This window comes from Pyrus communis, chromosome 1, assembly GCF_963583255.1.
Source record: "Pyrus communis chromosome 1, drPyrComm1.1, whole genome shotgun sequence".
Classification (NCBI taxonomy): Eukaryota; Viridiplantae; Streptophyta; class Magnoliopsida; order Rosales; family Rosaceae; genus Pyrus; species Pyrus communis.
This window is the reverse complement of record NC_084803.1, coordinates 2,841,286-2,862,876: the sequence shown is the minus strand read 5'-3', so window position 1 is coordinate 2,862,876 and position 21,591 is coordinate 2,841,286. Positions and strand designations below refer to the sequence as shown.

The 21,591-nt window shown below is 37.4% G+C and overlaps 2 protein-coding genes and 1 pseudogene across 2 annotated transcripts; 2 read left to right on the top strand and 1 right to left on the bottom strand.

Moving 5' to 3' along the window:
• The first annotated feature begins 472 nt into the window (after positions 1-472).
• LOC137718669 (endoribonuclease Dicer homolog 3a-like) lies at positions 473-11,189 on the top strand. The gene is made up of 25 exons (XM_068458221.1): positions 473-743; positions 825-1,011; positions 1,115-1,228; positions 1,745-1,879; positions 1,992-2,061; positions 2,228-2,292; positions 2,386-2,517; positions 2,619-2,771; positions 3,149-3,278; positions 3,678-3,783; positions 3,858-4,050; positions 4,142-4,302; positions 4,455-4,673; positions 4,768-5,018; positions 5,438-5,709; positions 5,818-6,344; positions 6,422-6,516; positions 7,099-7,325; positions 7,416-7,625; positions 7,724-8,200; positions 8,451-8,720; positions 9,201-9,527; positions 9,909-10,143; positions 10,556-10,667; positions 10,804-11,189. Exons 1-25 carry the CDS (start codon positions 652-654, stop codon positions 11,000-11,002), a joined length of 4,959 nt encoding a protein of 1,652 aa, XP_068314322.1. The 5' UTR covers positions 473-651; the 3' UTR covers positions 11,003-11,189.
• Positions 11,185-14,897, bottom strand: LOC137738674 (uncharacterized). Its single transcript, XM_068478151.1, has 10 exons — positions 14,069-14,897; positions 13,851-13,942; positions 13,597-13,699; positions 13,184-13,455; positions 12,877-13,008; positions 12,581-12,703; positions 12,365-12,493; positions 12,005-12,222; positions 11,755-11,908; positions 11,185-11,666 (listed from the first exon to the last, which is right to left on the bottom strand). The coding sequence occupies exons 1-10, from the start codon at positions 14,289-14,291 to the stop codon at positions 11,448-11,450; spliced, it is 1,665 nt and encodes a 554-aa protein (XP_068334252.1). The 5' UTR covers positions 14,292-14,897; the 3' UTR covers positions 11,185-11,447.
• Positions 14,552-20,810, top strand: LOC137708605 (DNA cross-link repair protein SNM1-like; annotated as a pseudogene).
• The last annotated feature ends 781 nt before the right edge of the window (positions 20,811-21,591 follow it).

Here is a 21,591-nt window from a genome sequence, read left to right as displayed (position 1 = left end):
TTTAATTTAACTGAAAAATAATCAGTTTAGGTCGTTAAAATGGATTAGGATTTTCTTCCCTCATCTTTTCATTCCCTTTCATCTCCTCCTCTCGCATTCTCTAGTTTGTCTTTTTTTTTTTTTTTTTTTTAAATTAATATAAAATGTTAACGTAATTTAACTGTGACCGTTCAAATAAAAAAAGAATAAAGAGAATGAAAAAAAAAAAAAAAAAAAAAAAACACCTAGTCCCGGTAAAATATGATGCTCGTGACCCAACAACTTAAAAAGGATTGTCCCCGATTTGCGCACCGAATCCTGTGGAGGGCCCGCATTGGAAGCGGTCACCGTCATAACAATTTCCTGTGTGACTTGTCCTGTCAATTAAAGCGCGGGGCTCCACTAAATCACAAGACGACACCGTCTAATACGAGGTCGTCTCCCGCTACGTTACCGTTGGCGGATTTTAGCAAAACCCACACAGACCTGCGAGAAACAGTACAGAGAGTGTCAGCTCTCCACTGTACGTTACTCTGAAGAAGCACTTAAGAGAGAGTACCAAATTGCTTGGGCTCACTATTTCCGTGTTCTTCACCTCCTCCCCCTCTTCATCCGGCATTGCATTCCCGGCCGGAATCCGAGTCAGAATCAAAGGACGGTGCTTTTCACGGAATGGAAGTAGAAGAATCCAATTCCAACCCACTCGGTCATGTCGCTGATGATGATCAGTCACCGCAATCTTGCAAGAACTTCAGTCCCAGACGGTCTCTCTCTCTAATCCTTTCTCTCTCTAAATTCAAAGGCTTGTTTTTAACAATGTAAATTTCTCCGGCGTGAATTTTTAGGTATCAGTCGGAGGTGTATGAGGTCGCGAGGCGGAGGAACACGATAGCGGTGCTGGAGACCGGTTCCGGGAAGACAATGATAGCTGTGATGCTCATCAGAGACTACGAAGGCTGCCAAACTAATAATTTAAGTGGTGCCAAAAAATTGATTATCTTTTTGGCTCCAACTGTTCATCTTGTTCACCAGGTACCATTTCCTAATTTTGTTCCTGTAAATTTGTGCTTTTTATGCAATGTGGCTCATTGGTGGTCTTGTAGCTTATTGGGATTATGTGTTCTTGTGATTGCAGCAATTTAAGGTTATTAAAGAAAGCACAAATTATAACGTAGGAGAGTATTATGGAGCGTTGGGAGTTGATTCGTGGACCATGGAGCGCTGGGAAAAGAAAATGAATGAGCATGATGTAAGTTTTCTTCTTTTTTTGGTCAAAAGTTTTCGTCTTTTTTATGGATTCACTGCAATATATCACACATTGAGCTAAAGAGTTTCAAGATAACAAAACCGGATGAAACAAAGCCACCAATTGGCAATTACAAGACAATGGGAAAAAACTGATTAAATAAATAAACCCATAACACAGAACAAGAAGTAAAACAGGGTAATGATCTAAGTTTACTTTTGGTTCATGTTGATTGTTGAGTAATATTGAAATCTATCGCAATCTGTATCAGTTTACTCGTCTTTCCAAGGATTTGAGCGTTCTTATCTTTCTAATTAATAACATGAAATTATTACATTGTTTACACTATGTAAACTAGAATTCTCGAAAGATTTGCGTTCATGTTGATAAAAAATATTTGCATTCATGCACAACATGTGATAGTCATGTTAGATTCCTTTTAATAAAATAGTTTTCTCAATTTTTTTTTTTCAGAGGCTATTAAATTAATGCATATTTGTTTTATATATTATCCTCCAGGTGCTTGTTATGACCCCCAAGATTTTTTTGGATGCCTTAAGAAAGGCATTCTTGAGTTTTGAAGCAGTATGCTTGATGATTATTGATGAGTGCCATCGGGCTACTGGAAACCATCCTTATACAAAGATAATGAAGGTTAATTTCACGTCTGTGGAATTTTTTCCAATTCATTTTTGTTATGCATTTCGTCTTCTTTATATATTTTATAGTCAAGGGTCATCTTGACAAATGGTTTGTTGTGGTGAAGGAGTTTTATCACAAGTCTGGTAATAAGCCAAAGATTTTTGGCTTGACGGCATCACCTGTTATAAAAAAAGGTAATCTATAGCTATTGTTTATTATTTGTGCTCTCTCTTCTTTCAACCCGTTGCTGTGTTTTTTGTATGTCTAGAGGATCGCTTTTTTTTTCATGTTCATTGTTGAGTCCAAACCTGCTGTTATTATAAATCTTATATGTGCATAATATACAACATTGTGTGTTAGGTGTCTCATCCACAACGGATTGTGAGGGCCAGTTATCAGAACTTGAAAGCATTTTAGATTCTCAGGTATACAGAAATATTCCAGTTAGATTACTATACAATTTACATATATCAGTTACTGATGGTGATGCTTTAATATCGTTAAATTTGCTTACACAGATTTATACTATTGAGGACATAACAGAGATGGAAGTATGTGTCCCTTCTGCAAAAGAAATTTGTCGATTTTATGGCCAAGCATGGTTTCTGAGTTCGGATTTGAAAGAAAAGATGGAAGCCTCTTGGTCCAAGGTATTTCTGCTGTACATGTATGTTAACAAATTTATTGTTCATTGTTACCTTACTTTCGCGTGTCAAACTTGTGTGAATACTAAAAAAACTTCCATGTACAGGTTGATGCTTCATTATCAAAGTTGCAGCTATCAGTAGAAAGTAATCTGAGTGACATGGATGATAAAATTAAGACATTGCAGAAACGAATGTCTAATGACTACACAAAGATCTTGTATTGCCTTGACGAGCTTGGTCTCATATGTACTTACGAGGTATGACTGTAAGTATAATGCATGGATGAAAGGTGGTTTTTCTAGGAAATAAACAACCAATTGGTAGTCACCCTCAGACTTTTATACAAATTCAAGCAGGTCTAACTGCATGATGGTGAGCCTTAATGAGCTTCAGGTCACGCCAAATAGTTACTTCTGATACACATGCTGTGAGCCTGTGACACATTATTGACGCTCGGTGCTTTTTATGACTCTGATTATAAGCACTCTTATATAGCCATGTACTGAGAGTCTCAGATATATCTTAAGATTGTAATGCAGGAGAAAGGTCACTTTGGTCTTCTCTAATTCTAGTTTCTTTATGGTCTTTCCTTCTGGTTCTAATTATGAGAATATATAACCTTATTCTCTTGTAGGCTGTTAAGATCTGTTTAGATAATGCTCCGAAATGCGCAAAGGAGTGTGAACTTTATAGAGAGGGCTCTTTGCAGTGCAGACGTTTTCTTGAGGAAGTGTTTGGTATAATTAGGGAATCGTTTCTGCATGGTATGCAATTCTTTAGCTATCTTTCATAACTCTTTTATCAACTTCTATGCCACTCAGGTCTAACTTTATGTATTAAAAATCGGCTGTTAATAATGTAGTGAAATCTCTCTCTCTCTCTCTCTCTCTCTCTCTCTCTCTCTCTCTCTCGATATATATATTTATATCATGTCTTTCTCTCCGTCTCTCTTTATCTTTTCTGACCCTTTGTTATCTGTTCAAATTAATAAGGACTTTACACTTTGCTCATTTCTGATAGTGTTTTATCGTTGAGATGCTTGAGAATAGATGAATAATGCCTTATTTTGCTGACATACTTTTTGTCGCCATACAGTTTTGATGATGCCTATAACTTTCAATTCTGTTTTAGTAAAATGAACTATTATTTCCTTCTCTCGTCAGGTTCTGAAAATTTCTTGGATTTCGGGTTTGACCATTTGATGGCAGTAGATGTGGGCTACGTATCTCCAAAATTAAATGAACTTGTTCAAATTTTTCATTCTTTTGGGTAAGACTAACTTTGTTGGTCAAATTTTTCATATCATTGCGAAGTTGCTTATCATCTATAATTTTTTATTGCAGAAGATCTAGCGAAGTTCGGTGCCTCATATTTGTTGATAGAATCATCACGGCTAAAGTGATTGAAAGATTCATGAAGAAGGTTACTTCTTTGTCTCATTTTACGGTTTCCTATTTGACTGGAAGCACTACATCAGTTGACTCTCTGGCGCCGAAAATACAAAAGGAGACATTGGAGTTGTTCTGCTCTGGGGAGGTATATGATCTTTTATATTGTAGGAAAGGAACTGATTCATGAGAAGTTTTGACATTGGAAACCTGATACTCAGTTGACCCCTTCTGGATAGGTCAATTTATTATTTGCTACCGATGTAGTTGAGGAGGGAATTCATGTTCCGAGCTGCTCCTGTGTGGTACGTTTTGACCTGCCAAAGACAGTGCGCAGTTATGTCCAGTCGAGGGGACGGGCTCGGCAAGATAACTCTCAGTTCATCACAATGCTGGAGAGGTGAGGTCATGTCTTTATTGTTTCACTTTATCAGCATATGGGTAGTGGATATATATAGTGTGCTTGTTCAGTGAGTAGAAGATTTTCTCTATAGGTGTCCTTATTGTGTGTTTATCAAGTGTACTTATTTTCTGAATATTCATAAAGTACAGGGGAAACAAGAAACAAAGGGATCAACTATATGAGATTGTCAGGAGTGAGTTTTTGATGACAGATACAGCTATCAAAAGAGATCCTGAAGCATGCATTTTGAAAGCATGTCCTTTGGAGGAAACAAATATATATACTGTGGACTCCACTGGAGCATCAGTCACTGCAGATTCTAGTGTCAGTCTTGTACATAAATATTGTGAAACGCTGCCTAGGGATAAGTATGCATCTATAAACTATTCACTACTGTTTCTTGAATTTACTGGTTAAAAAAAATTTAATTCTTATTGAACCCTTATTTACCGTGTGACTTAGGTACTTCACTCCAAAGCCAACTTTTCATATCTCATACCTTGGAGAGTCTTATGAGTGTAAGATCACGTTGCCTCCAAATGCGGCTTTCCAAACGTTAGTTGGCCCTGTATGCAAGAAATCTTCTTTAGCAAAGCAGCTTGTCTGCTTGGAAGCGTGTCAGCAGCTACATCAAATGGGTGCCCTGAATGACCATCTTCTCCCAGTCATTGATGTGCCTGATGTGAAAAGAAAAGAGCAAGCTTCTGGTGCAGGTACATTGTTCTGTACATAATATTTGAGAAAATCAGTGTCTGAGTGCTTGCTGATGCACAATGAACTTAAATTGCTTTTTATGAGTCAGTCATTCTTTGATTTATATTTATGAATAATCACTTTCTATTTGTTTTCGATTGTGGCTAAAAGTTAACAACTGTTCCTTGGCCTAATGCTTGGTGTCATTTGCTTTGAAATTTAACTGCTGAATGATGTAAACAGGGCTGCCAAAACGTTTTGGTTATCAAATCTGTATTCACTTTCTAAACCAGCTTTATCATCTCTGTCTTACTGCATCTTGATTTTTGTTTTGGCACCCCATATTCCATGTGGCTATGTGCTGATGCAGTTTCTGTTCCTGGTTTTCTTTTGTTGTTTTCATCTTTTTAATATAAATAATTGTATTTGGTCTTTAAAGGAACTACTAAAAGGAAGGAACTACATGGTACAACTTGCATTCGTATGCTATCTGGAACTTGGGGGGAGAAACTTGATGCTGTCATTTTTCAGGGATATAAGTTTGACTTCTCCTGTAACATTGCCAGTGAGTTGTATTCTGGATTTGTTCTTCTCATTGAGTCGAAGCTTGCTGATGATGTGGGGAATCTCAAATTGGACCTTTACCTGATTTCGAAAACAGTCAAGGCTTCTGTTTCTTTCTGTGGGGAGGTTCATTTAGACGGGAAACAGGTACATCTTAAGCATTTGAACTCAAATTTATGTTTTTTCTTTGTAGTACTCACTGGAACTAGTATCTTGTTGGGGTAGTACTTACTGGAACTAGTATTTTCATAACAGATGGAAAAAGCAAAGTGCTTTCAGGAATTTTTCTTTAATGGATTGTTTGGGAAATTGTATGGAACCAAATCAGCTAGAAAACAGAGAGAACTTTCACTGGAGAAAGAAACAAGAAAACTGTGGACCCCATATTGCTTATATTTGCTTCTTCCAGTTGAGACATTGAATGATTCAAAAGATGAATCTTGGAGAATAAATTGGGCAGGGATCAATTCTTGTGTTTCTGTGGTAGATTTCTTAAAGAGAAACTCGTGTTTGAGCAGCCAGTGTAACGTTGACACAGGGAACTCAGTTCCAAGAACCGTCTCATCTGAGACTGAGTGCAACAGTGCAGGGATAGTTCAGTTTGCTAATTGCTCTGTTGATGTAAAAAATCTCAAAGATACGGTGGTGGTGGCTATCCATACTGGAAGAATCTACTCTGTTGATGAGGTTATGAGTAACACTTCTGCTGAGAGTCCTTTTGATGTAAAGAAAGACAATGTATCATCACAATATACTTCATTTTCTGAGTACTTCAACAAAAAGTAAGTTATTTCATACCTTGTGTGATGTTTCAGTGATATTACTGTACAGTTTTCTTAATGATGCTATTTCTGTTTAGATACGGGATTGTGCTCCGTTATCCTGGTCAGCCTCTGTTGCAACTGAAACAAAGTCATAATCCGCACAACCTTCTTGTGAACTTTAATGGTGAAGGTTTGTTGATTTGCATGCTTGATCCTTTAGCAATATGGCTTATTCTTTTTTGTTAAGCATCCATTCTGTAATTTTCAATTGTATCTTCAAATTTTTTCATGAAACTGTTGTTCATGACCCTTCTATTGTATTTGTTTCTCCCCATGTTATAACATTGATTGAAGGAGAAAATTGGCCTAACAGTGCATATATGTATTATGTACTTGAGTGAAAATACTATCTCAGTTTTGCATCTTCAACTCCCTCCAGTTATTAAAACTTCAAGTCAGACAGCTGCTTTCGTGGTTTCTTGCAAGTAATGGTACTTGATTTTATTAATTTATTAGGAAGTATATTGTTTGAAAGTTGTGGTCATGTGGGTGGTGGGATTGAATGTTTGACTTATTGAGCATGTGGTCCTTTTACAATTATATTAATAAATCTATCTGATGCATGTTGTTGAAGAGTAAATGGAGGTGACAAAAGGCTGTGGGTGTGAGTAATTGACTCGTTGCAGTGTTAGTTACGTGCTGTTGAAGCTATGTTAGCAATACAATCTCATTTTTTATGTTTGGTTGCTAATATTTTCTCTCAACTGGGTAGGTGGTGGTGGTAAGACATTGCAATCTGGCGTTGTTATTGGAAAGCAGATTATGTATGCTCACATGCCACCTGAGCTTCTAGTCGCTATTGGTATCCCGGGAGACGTTCTAAAGTCATGTTATTTACTACCATCGTTGATTCATCGCTTGGAGTCCTTGTTGCTAGCCAGTCAACTCAGAGAAGAGATTAATTATCATTCTAGCAGCTTTCGGATATCAAGCTTATTGGTACGTCTCCTTTTAGACTCCGTGACTTGCCCATTTATCTTTCTAATAGAGTAAAAAAAACGATTTATCTGACTGTGTTTTTGTGATCAGATTCTAGAAGCACTTACAACACTAAGATGCAATGATGAATTTTCTATGGAGCGCTTGGAATTGCTCGGTGATTCAGTTTTAAAATATACTGTGAGCTGCCACCTCTTCCTCAAATATCCCAAAAAGCATGAAGGACAATTAACTAGTTGCCGCACCCTGGCTATTTGTAACTCAAACCTACATAGGTTGGGCATAAATCGCAAGTTACAGGTATTTCCCTTGTACTACATGCTATCTATGCTTATATGTATTCACTCGGGTACTGATGTTCAAGCTCATGTAGTAATGGCTTTGCATTTTTTTAATAGGGATACATCCGTGATTGTGCGTTTGACCCATGTCGTTGGGTTTCTCCAGGGCAGATTTCTCTACGACCCATTCCTTGTAATTGTGGAGTGGAGACTTTAGAAGTACCCGTAGATGGAAAATTCCAAACTGAAGACCCTAAAGTTGTGGTTGGAAAGAGCTGTGATAAGGGCCATAGATGGATGTGTTCCAAAACAATCTCTGATTGTGTTGAAGCCCTTATAGGAGCATACTATGTTGCTGGTGGATTGCCTGCTGCAATTCATATGATGAAGTGGCTCGATATTGATGTAGAACTTGAGCCTTCCTTGGTTGCTGATGCAATTACTATGTCGTCTCTTCATTCGTACACCCTGAAAGCTAATGAGATTGCAATCATGGAGTCAAAGCTTCAATACGAATTTTCTACCAAGGGTCTCTTACTCGAGGCCATAACACATGCATCTGATCAAGAATCAGGAGATGGCTACTGTTACGAGGTATGCTGAGAGTTCTATGCAGAGTTGCCTTGGTTGACTCTTTACCTTTTCACCTTTTTTTTTCTATTCCAACAACAATAAGAAGGAAAATTGTTGTGAGCTTGGAAGCAGAAATTGACCAATTAATCTACTATGAAAATGAATCTTTGATAGATTATTCATTTTACCTAGAAGTAATAAATTACCAAGTATAGAACAAACAGTGAAAATTCCATATATTTACTTTTCTTAACTTCTTGATTTTCAACAGCGACTAGAATTTCTAGGTGACTCTGTGTTGGACCTGCTTATCACAAGGCATCTCTATCATAGCCACACAGATATTGATCCAGGCGAGTTAACTGACTTGCGTTCAGCTTCTGTTAATAATGAAAGTTTTGCACAAGTTGCTGTTAGACGTGATCTCCAGCAGCATCTACAACATGCCTCTATGTTACTTCTAAGTCAGATAACAGATTATGTGAAGTCTCTTTCAGAACCTGACAGTGGTACCACACTTCAAGGCACAAGGGGCCCTAAGGTAAGATCTCGCTCTATGTTAACTGTTTTTCACTTCAATAGTGTTGAAAGATTAGCTTGAGCTTTTGTTTTCAGGTTTTTCTAAAAGACTGGTTGTCTGCTTGTTTTAGGCTGCAATCCTTTTGTCTTTATTTGGTTCTTTCAGCATTCTAATTTAAAATTTCAGTTCAAGAGGGGTCCTTTTGTCTGCTTCCCATGTATTTTAGGCCTTTAGCCATGATTCCTCTTGAAGTAAATTTGCCACGACTAAAAACTATCGTTGCTTTAGAGTTTTAAACATGCAGTTATAGGTTCTTTGCTGTTAAGCTTCTCCTTAGCTTGATACTTTTTTAATATTATTGGTAGCCCTACAAGGAGAAGCTTCCACCCTCCACCAAATATCAGGACTAAAATTCCTATTATTATCAACACTTTGTTACCATTGTTAATATGATTGTTGTTACTATATATTGTTTTTGTGATCTGAATAGTATCTCTGCAGGCTCTCGGAGACATGGTGGAAAGTATTGCAGGGGCAATTCTAATTGATACCAAACTTAACCTTGATGAAGTGTGGAGAATATTTGAACCATTATTATCTCCAATTGTGACTCCTGACAAACTTGTGCTGCCTCCACTACGCGAGCTGATTGAACTATGCGACTCGCTTGGGTACCATAGAAAAGAGAAGTGTACCAGTAAGGGTGAGATGTTTCATGCCAAGCTTACTGTACAGCTGAAAGATGTTCTGTTGACTGGAGAGGGGTGCGATCGGACTAAAAAATGTGCAAAAGGAGAAGCAGCTCGTCGTTTACTTAAGAAACTTGAGGTTTGTTGGTTCTCTAAATGTCTGTCTGTCTGTTTTTATTTGGTCGTGGGCATGAAAATGAAAAGGGGATCAAGAAAAAAAATGAAATTGATTCTTTGTTGTAACTTGATCTCAATTTTGGAAATTTGGGTTCACATTTCAAGCTGGGGCTCCGGGTGTTGGGATTTCTGGGTTCTAGGGTCAAAACCAGGGGTTCATGAGTTCTAGGTTCGGAATTCTGGGGCCAGAGCTACTGTTTGGGGTCCATAATTTTTGTTCACGTGCCTTGGTTCAGATCTGAGGTCCCAAATTGTTGTTAACGAGTAGTCTGCTGCATCTCTCTGGTTGTTAAGTTTCCATCACTAAATGTTGTTAAAGCTGTACTGTTTTGTTATGGAACAGGAGAAAGGTTTTTCATTTTCCAAGAAGAGGAAACTTGATGCTGACCAAGTAGGTGATTCAACTTCCCTTGACATCAACCATAAGGTCGGTGACCAAGTAACTGTCAAAGATTCTTCAGCGTTAGTGGTCTATAAAAGGCAAAAGATAACTGAAATTCCTCTAGCTGCACAGACAACTGGAGTTTCTCCTTCAGTAATTGACGGGAAAACCTCTATCCCCAACAATGCCGCCACAGGTTTGCACCATTTTATCGTTCTCATTTTCTCTAGTTGCATGGTTGTGTGCTTATACACTCTACCTACTTTTACTCTCCTTGCGAACCTCGCTTGTACTCCCTATGGGCTACGACTAGAGTCTAGACGCTTGATAACCTCTTCCTGTTTCCATTCAAACGGGTGAAATGCGTTCCAAATTGTATGATTAATGTTCAAAACTGTTTTTCACAAATGAAATGGTGCATTGATAAATCACTGGAATGCAAAAAGAATTTGTTTTTGTTAATCTGCTTCGTGCTCACTGACAAGATCACCGGAAATTGCTTTAAGTGGCTTCATTTCTTTAGAGATTCAGATAGGAAGCTTATACTATGTTATTATCAAGCAATACTATCATTTAATCGTGCTGCGGCTGCGGGTTCTTTTATGCAGTCATTGAAGCAATCAACATGAAGAAAGGAGGACCTCGATCTGCTCTTTTTCAGCTGTGCAAGAAACTGCAGTGGCCAAAGCCGGATTTTCAAATAACCGGAACTCAGTCAAGGTTGGTCCATAACCAAATCCTACAAATCTACTAACAAATTGTGTTTTGTTGATTCAAGATTCTAGAGAACTTGGCCACTACAAAATTGTGTTTGGATTATTAACTTTTGGCCTCACAACCGTCTTTCTTCCCGTAGAACTCCAATCACATTTGGTGAAAGCTCAACCAAGTACTTCAACAGTTTTGTCGCACAAGTAACCTTGCACATACCCAACTCCGGCATCATTGACTGCTCAGGAGATGCTAGACCCGATAAGGGGAGTTCAGAAGATTCTGCGGCCGTCGTCTTGTTTTACGAGCTTCAACGGCAGGAAAGAGTAATAATTGGCGGGTGATGAGGTAACATATCTATCTTCTGCTGGCTAGTTTCATAATCATAGAAATTGAAGGGTTTGGTAATTTTCGAATCCACCATCCCAGTTACCTTTCGACTATACAAAATGATAGGAAGTGTAGCAACGATACGTTGTGTATCAGACTCTTTTCATAAAGTAAAGGCAATCAAGGTAATGACACTTGGTATTTTGGGATAAATATGTATCAATTCATATGTTTTCTTCGGTAAAGTTAAAAATGTTGAGGAATTTACTCACCCAAAATCGTTATGCACACAAATTTTATACATTTGAAGTAGCTATAAACTCCTAAAATCCTATTAACAAGTGGAAAATTTGTAGCGAGATGGTGGAAGTTTCGAAATCATGGCCTTGGAGTTAAGAGTTTGCCATATCAAAAACATGCTCCCTCGACTTGGAACAAGTGAGGTGAAGAAGATGATCTTTAGGCTCTAATTAACAGCTCATACACATTGCTGTTGTTGTCTCCGTTGACGCGCTTCAACATTTCAAAACTTCTACGACTGCCTAGAAACTCAATCCGCCTGAAAATTGCATACCCGCGTTCTGCTGTTTCTTTACTGGAGTACACTGATCGGAGCCGATCAGCATGCCTTGAGTCGGTGTGGATTGCAGCCTCAATTTCATGGGCTGACATGTTCTCCTGCAATATAAGTACACGAGACTAAACGACCCTCCCTTCATTAAGCCAATGACAGAGGATTCTGAGAGGGGAATGTCTTATTTTGTACCTGATAAAATTTATAGATATGATCCAACACTTGCAAGCATGTAAACCCGTTGTCGCTGAAAAATGTTCTAGAAGATGGCCCCATCTCAGCAAATCGATCGACAGGGAACAGGATAGTAAGAAAATGGTTTTTGAATATCAATTCAGATTTCTCACTGCAGATAAATACATAAAAAGAGAGGTGTGAGATGATATAACATTTGGCAACCATTTTTCGTTTTTGGGAGTAGGAAGGAAGAGAGTTCAATAACCTTTCCTTGAGCGGTCTGGTTAAGTTTGCAAACGACGCTTCTGAATCCTTGCCATCACCTTTTGCATCGAAGAATACAGATTCATGATGTTCACTACCATCTTCAACACTTACACTCTCGGTGTAGATTGAAGCCGTTGATGTTGGTTCAGAGATTGACCAGCAGATTGAATCCAAAAGGCTGCTGGGGGTTATTGGTCGCATTGGAGTTTGGCAAGTCTGCGAGAACAGAGCACATAAATAAGATGGTTTACCATGAAAAACTTCTCGCAACAAATGTAACTAATTCACTTATGAGGCACTGAAGAAGAACCATAGATTGATCAAACACCACAGAGAATCAAACAAAATTTATCATTACCTGCATACGAAGACCACGACGATTTCTAACCCCAGTTTTAGCAGAATTCACAATCTGTAGTCTCTTTTCATGGCTTGCTTTATTTCTATAAGCTTGAACATCTTCGGGGACTTTTCCCTCATCAGTTCCCTGTTAGATAAATAAAAAATATTGTTAAAATACGAACTTATAGATACCAAAATTATATGACTACTCATCCATCATGTAGAAAGATACCCCATCTGCAATGCCATTCTGCAACTCTTCAAGCATCGTACCAACTTGCCTGGCCAAATCTGCAGACATGTGCACAAGCCGTTGTACGTACTTCTCTTTGGCTGTTTTCAAAACCCACAGTGGCTGCGATACATCAAACACCAAATAACAATAAATACACAGAGCACTCCCTAATCTCAAACATTGCAAGTGATTTCATCAGCTGTCTACGATACAAGGACAACCAATATGAAAAGTTATTGTCGTATAAGCGCTTGCTGATTCAAGTAAACCAGAGAATGCCTTGCAGGACTCACTGTAACAATATTGCTAGAGTGGCCAAGATATTTACGGCTTGAAGACCCTTCACACACTACATGACTGGCTTTGCAACCAACAAACCATTGATCTACAAATGTGGCACCCTCTCTACTAGCAGCTTCGGTAACCTACCAAACAGACACAATGATAAACGTTACAAACTGAAAGACAGGTTTACCCTATCTATTTTTTCTGGCATTGGAAAATACATGTCACTAGTAAATCTTTCTTTTAAAAGTAAAACAAGGATAACAAACTTGTCTTCTGAAAAAACAAGCAACTATTTCCTAGAAATAACTTTACCTTATTCCTCAGTTCAGATGAAATGTCTAAGTCGACATAAATGGAGTGACCGGACAAAGTAGAGTGACTAGAGTCAGTACTTCTGATAGCCTCCCTTCCACGAACAGATACAAGTGGTTCGTCATTCATGTCCAATTGCTTGGCTCCACGAACACCAATAGGTAGACAAGAATTTTCGGTGCCACTAAACCCAACGAGCCTATTCAACTCATCCAAACGCATACCATTCTCTCCAAAACTGTTGATACTGTAAAGTGATTCACTCAGCCTCACTGAAGCAGACAAAAGCAACTTGATTTAGATTAATCAAGTAATATGTACCAGTAGGTCCAATACCAAAGGAGCGTTTCTCGGCAAACCAATGTAAAACTTAAGAAATGAAGGTAGCATGTATATAAGATGGTCTCTCTTACCATTCTTCCTTACACTATCTACAAACCATCCAATGGTAACAATAGACAGACCATTTTTTGATCCATGCTTCAAAGCATGCTCAAACTTGTGTCCGCCGAAGCTGTAAAACTAGTTAAAGATTGCACTCAAGCCTTGCAATTTACATAAACAATAACACCAAATGTATCAAAACATTGATAAATTCCTCCCCAATATACTAATATACCAAAAACAAAACATAACAAAGTACTATTATTTCGAATATCAAGGATATTTGGACCACCAAATGAGTACATTGAGGATGCAACTGAGGGCTGTACTGGCCGCCTAATCTCTCAGTCGCTTCCTTGACTTGTTTCCTTGCTTCTGCCAAAACAACATGACAAATAGGAACAGCTACAAATTAAAAAGAAATATATTATATATTATATAAAATCACTTTCATCACAGAGAAAATTAGCAGGCAGAAGTTAAAACTTGGTCTTCTTTTACCCTTGGATAGACCAGTAACGCAGATAACAAGGCTGGCGAAGGGTCCGCCGCCTGATCGAGCCACCGCCTCCGATCCAATAGGGGATGCGGCCGGAGATGCAGGCTCAAATGGTTGCAGAGCTTTAGAGGAAGGCGATTGAGATGGTAACCCAACAGACAGCCGAGAGCAACCGTGGCTCTTCACCACTTCCACTCTCCCACCGCCACCGCCACCGCCCCCCATTACAAATTCACCATTACCCACCAAGTCTCCATTCGACTTTCCGATAAAAAATTACAAAATAAATTACACACGGTGAAATTAACGCCAGCGTTCCATGAAATCAGAGAAAACTCTGAAAAATCTCAAAAGGGTAATTAAAGAAAAGGACAACGAACAAGAATTTGATTGGCGCGCGGGAAAAGAAAAGGGTTTCTTAATGAAGTGAAGATTGATCAAACCCAATTGAGAAATGGAAGAAATGATGCGACCCAGAAGCAGAAATGGAAGAAAAAACAAGAGGAAAAGTTTGCAGAGATGGAGGAATAAGAATCTTATTGGAAAGGGAAGAAGATAAAGCAAAGAAAGTGGCAGGCAGTGAGAGGAAGAGACACAGAGATTCAGAGAGGCTGCAGACAAAGAGTGAATTTTGGTTTGGAGACTGCACAAGTAAATTCGCTTTCGAAAACGAAACAAATGGAATGACTGAATGAATCTAAAAAGATGGATTCTTTAGAGACAGAGCGAGCGAAAGCAGAGAGATTTTGAATTACGTGCTGTTTGTGTGAGATTTTTAGATTTTAATTACTTTATTTGCCTTTTTTAACAAAAAAGTGAAGAGAAACGGGAGTTGCAATGCAAGTGAATTCAAAGTGCCAGGCATGCTTTGGTCAAACGCTTTATGTTTCCTCGATTGGGCCTGTGATTTTGTTTTAGTATGGGTTTTGGGTTTTTCCGAATCTGAAATGTCACAATAACACTATAATTCGAGAAATTTAGTGTTTAATTGATAATTTCGTTCTTTGGGGCTACAAATACGTGCGAGAAACGTTAGTTTTGCACATGAATTCTTCAAGTTCCACATTGTCACGTGGAAAAATAAATCCCCACAATAGTGCTTGATTCGTTTAAAGTGTTCTTATTTTATCATCTATACATAGTAAATTTACGTCAAAGTTTTCATTTATGACATGAATTATCAAAGAAAAGATAAATTCTCTTGTAACAAGATGCACCAATTTTTTTTTCTTAAATGCAAATGTTGTTCATTATTCATGGGGACACCGGATGGATCGATACTCATTTTAATTTGCACTAGGCTTTAATAATGTCGTAGTCTCAATCAATTAACCAAAGCAAGTAGTCCAACGGTACAATGACCCTCTTAATTGTGACGATACCAGTGACACGTGTTGACAACGAGATCAAGCCAACTAAGACGATATATGATTATCAAGTCTTGTGTCTCTATACAAAACTAGTCTCTAATTATTACCGTGTTAGTATTAACTTTCTTGATGTGCAAATATAAGTTAAGTCACTCAATCAAGACAATAAGTTCGCCTATTTGCACGTGAGTTCGAATCTCTTACTGAATGACTTACTTTTGACACTAGGCATTTGGATAATATATCCGTCTTTTCGCACTTGAGTTTGAATCCCTTACCTAAATTTTGATATTAGGAACTTGGTGGGGGATACCACAAAATTGTATATAAGAACTTAAGCACAAGGCATCGCAATTGCCAAATCGTACCACAATTGAAAAAAAAAAAAAAAAAAATTAAAAAATTAAAAAAAAAAAAAACAATGTGGACATTTTATTGAAAACTCAATAGCTGTCGTTTCTGATGACAATAATTTTCCATGAATTGAATGACACCTTCGGCTTTGGGTTACCAAAAAATTGACACTTCAATTGTTTATTAACTAAACTCTAATATGAAATTATGTTTAGAGATGTAACATGCAACCGAATAAATAATCTCACGGTTGACTTGACTCCGTGATGGCAACCTCTAAGCTAAACAATTAGCCACGTCATTATAATTTTGACTATAAATTATTTATAATCATGGATGACCGTGTTCTTATAAAACAAAAATAAAATGAGTGTTAGAATTAGTCGTTTACGCTTGAAAGCTGATCCTGACTTATGAGTTCCACAAACATAATGGCCAAAATCAACCTCCGTGGGCTTGTGCTTTATTAACCCTAGCATTTAAGTTCAGAAAGTGATTATATAATCAATAAGATAACAATGAACGAGAAACTAAATATAACGTCGGGTAAAGTTAAAAGTTTAAAAATTACAAGACGTGTCAAAAATAGCGAGAAACTAGAGCAATAAACAAAATCATACAATGTAATTACAAAAAATAAATCAAATAGGACCTTTCTTCGTTTCTTATATTTTTAGGGATGTTCAGGGTTGAAGAAAGAAAAGTGACTACATGACACAACAATCGTATCAAACACTGCAATTCTATATCGATTCTCAGGCAAGCAGTGTCAGGTAACTATCAGCAGTCAGTCACTCAATCTTCTTGGATGTACAGAACTTTTTGACAACATCAGATTTCAATTTGCATCCACGAGAGAGAGCTTCTAGGACCATGTCATCAATTTTTTGCTCCTCCTTCTCGTACACTTAGAAAACTATAAAGGCAGCGGGAACTCCTGGAACAATAAGAGAACAAAGAAACTAAGGGTCAAGGTGGGGCAAAATCGAACTTATTGATGCAACTATAAAAAGAATGAGTAATGCCGGTCCAATGGAATATGAGAGTACCCCGTGACCAATCCAATCAAGTCCGTACACGGCTGAAATATAGGGTGTAAGAATATCAAATGATGGGTTCTTTAAAATTTACACCATATCAAGCTGAGAGCCTGAGACTAGTACCAACAGTTTCTCCCAAAAACAGGAAATTGGAAGAAATTTAAATACTATAAATTAAATGTCCTAAACATCGGTTTGTTCATTAATTATCCAAACCAATTTTTCGGACTCCCAAAGTTCCTTCTATTTTGTGCATGAATTTTAATGATTTTCTATATAATATTGGACAGACTTTCAGAATGTCAGCCTGGGATTACAGAAGTACGAGGATGTTTTTGTTGGAGAAGAGATTGATTGGGACACTCTACAATGGCTCACAGAAGAGGTATAGAACATGGGTATGTTTGCCAATTAACTCACCCTTTTGGTTACTTGCTTTGGATTTTGATTGAATTTCTCTTTCTTGTTGGTTTTTATTTGATGTGAAGGATTTGTTTAGCATAGGCATTACTGCCTTTGGTCCGCGGAAGAAGATTGTGCATGCCCTTGCTCAACTTCAAGAAGGTACCACTACTACTACTAGTAGTTCAACTGAAGCACAGCCAAGAAAAAGGAGAGCCAATGGAGTCGATATGCCCAATGATGCTTTGGAAGCACCAGTTAATGATGTTAGTAGAACAGCTGCAAACAAATTGATCACTGATTACTTCCCGGGATTTGGAATTGCCAGGAAACAGAGAACAGCGAAGGGTAGAAAAACGGGTGTCAGGTTCTGGTCAGAAACGTGGTGTGGCGAACAATAATGCTACAAATCAGAAGCTCAGGGATATTCCCTCGTGGTGTTGCAAACCAGGAACGCCATTTCAAGTGGTAAGTGGCCTTTCAGGGGATTGTGAATGTCACTGTGTACTACACTTTTTAGTATGTATTGTTCTTCAGCTTTAGCACAAGTTATGGTGTTTTACCCCATTTGGAATGATGGCAGGTACTACAAAGGGCTAGTTATTTGCAGACATTTGTGGGTCAAGGTTATCTGGTTTGAGATGATTGCATTTGTTACTGCAGATTACCAAGGTCTAACAAAGTCCTTCTGTCACGGAAAGATTTATTGCTCCTCCATCATAGCCAAGCTTGTAAATATGAAGATTGGCATTCCATGGGACAGCATACAGGTTGTACCCGTCAACCAAAAGATGAATATTGCTGGTATTAACGTGACCTGCTTGGATGCAAACCACTGTCCTGGTTCGATAATTATACTTTTCGAACCACCCGACAGTAAGGTGTGGTCCAAACTGACCTTCTAACCTCACTCCCTAGTATTCTTGTTTTCTTTTCTATGTTTGTTGGATAATGGTCCCGGTTCCATGTGTATCTAGGCTGTTCTGCATACAGGGGACTTTCGCTATAGCGACAGCGTAGCAAGCATGTTTTTTTTTGCAAACATGTTCTATCCATACTCTCATCCTTGATACCACTTATTGTAATCCACAGGTGAGCCTGACACATAGAATACGGCATATGTTATGAAGTTCATGTCTTTCCTTTGTTGTTGGAAAAGTATATACTGCATAATACAAATTTAGAAGCGAAGTGACGTTTACTCTCATTTCATTATGTTTTGCAATATGATTTTCCAAAGCAGGAGGCTGTAATACAGTTCGTCATTGATGCCATTCAAGCTGAAACTTTCAACCCTAAAACTCTATTTCTGATCGGCAGCTACACTATTGGTAGAGTTCACTGCTTATCTCATTTCTATCTATGATAGGATTTTTACCATCCACAAAAAAAAAACACTTAAAAACACTTGCAAGAGTACAAGGTTATCGTAGTATAATTTATGTAAATACCAAATCTTAATTAATTATTTGAAAACAAAGATTGGAAAAGATTGATTTTGAATTTAAAAACAATAAAAACGAATTTAATTAAAAAGGTTAAAGAAATTAGCAAAGTAAAGAAAACAAAAGAAAACGTTTTGAAAACCAAATTGTAAAAGCCTAGAATTCCACTGTCCCCTTAACAATCTTATGCAATTTTACCAAATTGTAAATGTCTAGGGTTCCGCCTTCTTCAATTTCAGGGTGATGTTCCAACAAAAATTGTATCAAATTACTTGTCTAAAAATCCTAATGGTCGCGAATCACTAAAACAATTAGATAGTTTAATCACGGTAATTAATAATTCAAAGCAAGCATGCATCCATTCATAAGCAAATTAATAAAATTACATATTCATGCTAAGGCTCATGGCTTCGCCCTAATAAATGGAAATTAGTTACGAACAACTATAAAACAAAAGGAATTTTATTGAAATAGAAAAATGATAGAAAACACCTTGAAATACAAATCGTCAAAGTCTAACTAAATTCTCCAAATTGATGCCTCTCCCTTTCTCTAAAGGCTAAATAACCTTATTTATACTACTACAAAATAAAATCCTACCTAGAAAAGGTATTCTAAAAACTAGGAAACATAATAAAATAAGATAACTAGAAAATAAAAGGTTTCCTATTTGAACTGAAATTCGGACTTCTCAGAAAATCAGACTTTTGACTGACCAAATCAACTCTGATTTGGTCCAAAAGTCTCTTTTTAAAGCTTGAGACGTCCCTAACAAATCCTCAGAATGAATCTTCCTTAAAATATGACATCTTGACTTTCAAAATACCCAAAACGTCCAGAAACGTAAATCTAGGAAAACTGTGCGATGGGTCTTAATTTATTTCATCGCCACAGTCAAACGGCTTGGTAGAAAAATCTGAAACTTTAACAACATCATCTTGAAAGGGTCACGAACATCCTCCAATTGGAATCACTCCAAAATTCATCCGTTTGATCACTTTTTGCTCCAGATGGAGTCAAATGTCCTACATTGAAAATATATAATAAAGTATCAAAATTCTACCAAAATAACCAATAAACTATAACTAAGAATAGGATAAAATATATGGTATAATATGGACTCATCAATCACTCTTCCTTTTTCTTTTACGTATCCATTCCAATGTGTTGCTCTAATGATATATCATTAGATTACTCCATAAAGTGGTCATTGTATTTCCTTTCTGTTATCTCTTTAACCCCCAGCTCATTTATTTCTCTCTCCCCATCCATGTGTTTAATCTCCATTTTGCAACAGGAAAGGAACGACTTTTTTTGGAGGTTGCTCGTGTGCTCCGGAAAAAGATTTTTGTTAATGCAGGAAAGCTGCATACTTCAAAATGCTTGGATTTTCCTGAAGAAGATACGCAGTGGTTTACATTAAACGAACAGGAAAGCCATATCCATGTGGTCCCTATGTGGACACTTGCAAGCTTCAAGCGACTGAAGCATATTTCCAATCAATATTCCGTGAGGGATTTACCCTTTTCCTTATTATGTTACTTTGGTATGTAGACATATCCAGAGAAATATGTTTTCGAAGAATATTACTTGGCATCATATCATGAACTTACATTTCTCGATTAAGCTACCCTTTCCATGAACTCGAATTCCACTTCATATTAGGCCAAGGGCAAGTCTGAAGTTTCGAAGTGCTAAACTAGTTCTTTTGTTCTTTAACTCTCAGAGTCGATTCAGCCTTATCATTTCTTTCTCTCCAACTGGTTGGACTTTTGGTAAAGGAAAGAAGAAGTCCTCGGGAAGAAGATCACAGCAGGGTACCATTATAAGCTGACATTTCCTTCTCTGCTACAATACTACATTGCCTTCGATGAAACTTTTGACTATATCAAACATTATAGAGTAGTGATTCTCGCACTCCCGCTTTCTTCTCTTGCACTGCAGGTATGAGGTGCCATACAGCGAGCATTCCAGCTTTACAGAACTCAAAGAGTTTGTGAAGCTTGTTTTAAAATTTTTTTTTTTTTTTGAAACACGTTTGTGAAGCTTGTTTCTCCAGTGGAAATAATACCTAGTGTGAATAATCACGGACCAGATTCTGCCAATGCCATGGTTTCTCCGTTGTCATCTTAAATTTTTATTTATTTTGTTTCCCACTAACTTTACAAATTTTGTAATTTTACCCTCAATAATATGGGTGATGTGATTTGTATTAGGGTTTTAATAATGGAACTTCTGGTTGTGCAAAGGTCCCATGCGTAATAAAGAAAGGTTGACAGCAGGGAAACTTCCAACAGTTGGTGTTAGTTCTAGTATTCAAGACAAGTCATAATTCGGAGCCTTCGTTGTGATTGTCGCACAACTACATAGTTGAGGTGTTACAGTCAACTTGTATTATAATTTGTTTTATTTATTAATACTATGTAAAATATGAGAAATTGTTTGACGTGAAATCACACCTCCCACGTCAAGTTATTAATCTAAATGTTATAACATGGATGGATAACAGGTTTAATAAGTTTTGAACTTGGGGTATAGTATTAGTAAATAGATTCAAATGTTGTAACATGAATAAATTACTAATATCACATAGTAGTGACAATTACATTCGAATATTTCTTATAAATATAAATTTTCTGTCAATTTATATTACAATACGTAACTTAATAACACCAAATAATAACGTGATGATATCAGTCAAAGTGATTTTAAGGTAGAACTTTGCTAATGTATGAAATGACCAGCTGACTTTCCTCATTGACTACCAATCTTAAATAGAGATTGAGACGCAGCGCCAAAGAATTTTGATCAACACAATAATAGCGTTGCCCCATTTGAAGGAAGAACAAGTGAGTTATCACCGAATGAGAATCTTCAGCAAACTTCTCCATGTTCCTCTTTTTTTGTCGAGTCT

Excerpts from the sequence above, each read along its gene's own strand:
- LOC137738674 (XM_068478151.1), bottom strand. The coding sequence starts at position 14,291 with ATGGGGGGCGGTGGCGGTGGCGGTGGGAGAGTGGAAGTGGTGAAGAGC. Across the intron at positions 12,704-12,876 it reads ACTCTAGCAATATTGTTACA|CCACTGTGGGTTTTGAAAAC; the intron begins GTGAGTCCTGCA and ends GATGTATCGCAG. Across the intron at positions 12,223-12,364 it reads GTCGTGGTCTTCGTATGCAG|ACTTGCCAAACTCCAATGCG; the intron begins GTAATGATAAAT and ends CTGTTCTCGCAG.
- LOC137718669 (XM_068458221.1), top strand. The coding sequence starts at position 652 with ATGGAAGTAGAAGAATCCAATTCCAACCCACTCGGTCATGTCGCTGAT. Across the intron at positions 2,772-3,148 it reads GTCTCATATGTACTTACGAG|GCTGTTAAGATCTGTTTAGA; the intron begins GTATGACTGTAA and ends ATTCTCTTGTAG. Across the intron at positions 10,144-10,555 it reads CCCCAACAATGCCGCCACAG|TCATTGAAGCAATCAACATG; the intron begins GTTTGCACCATT and ends TCTTTTATGCAG.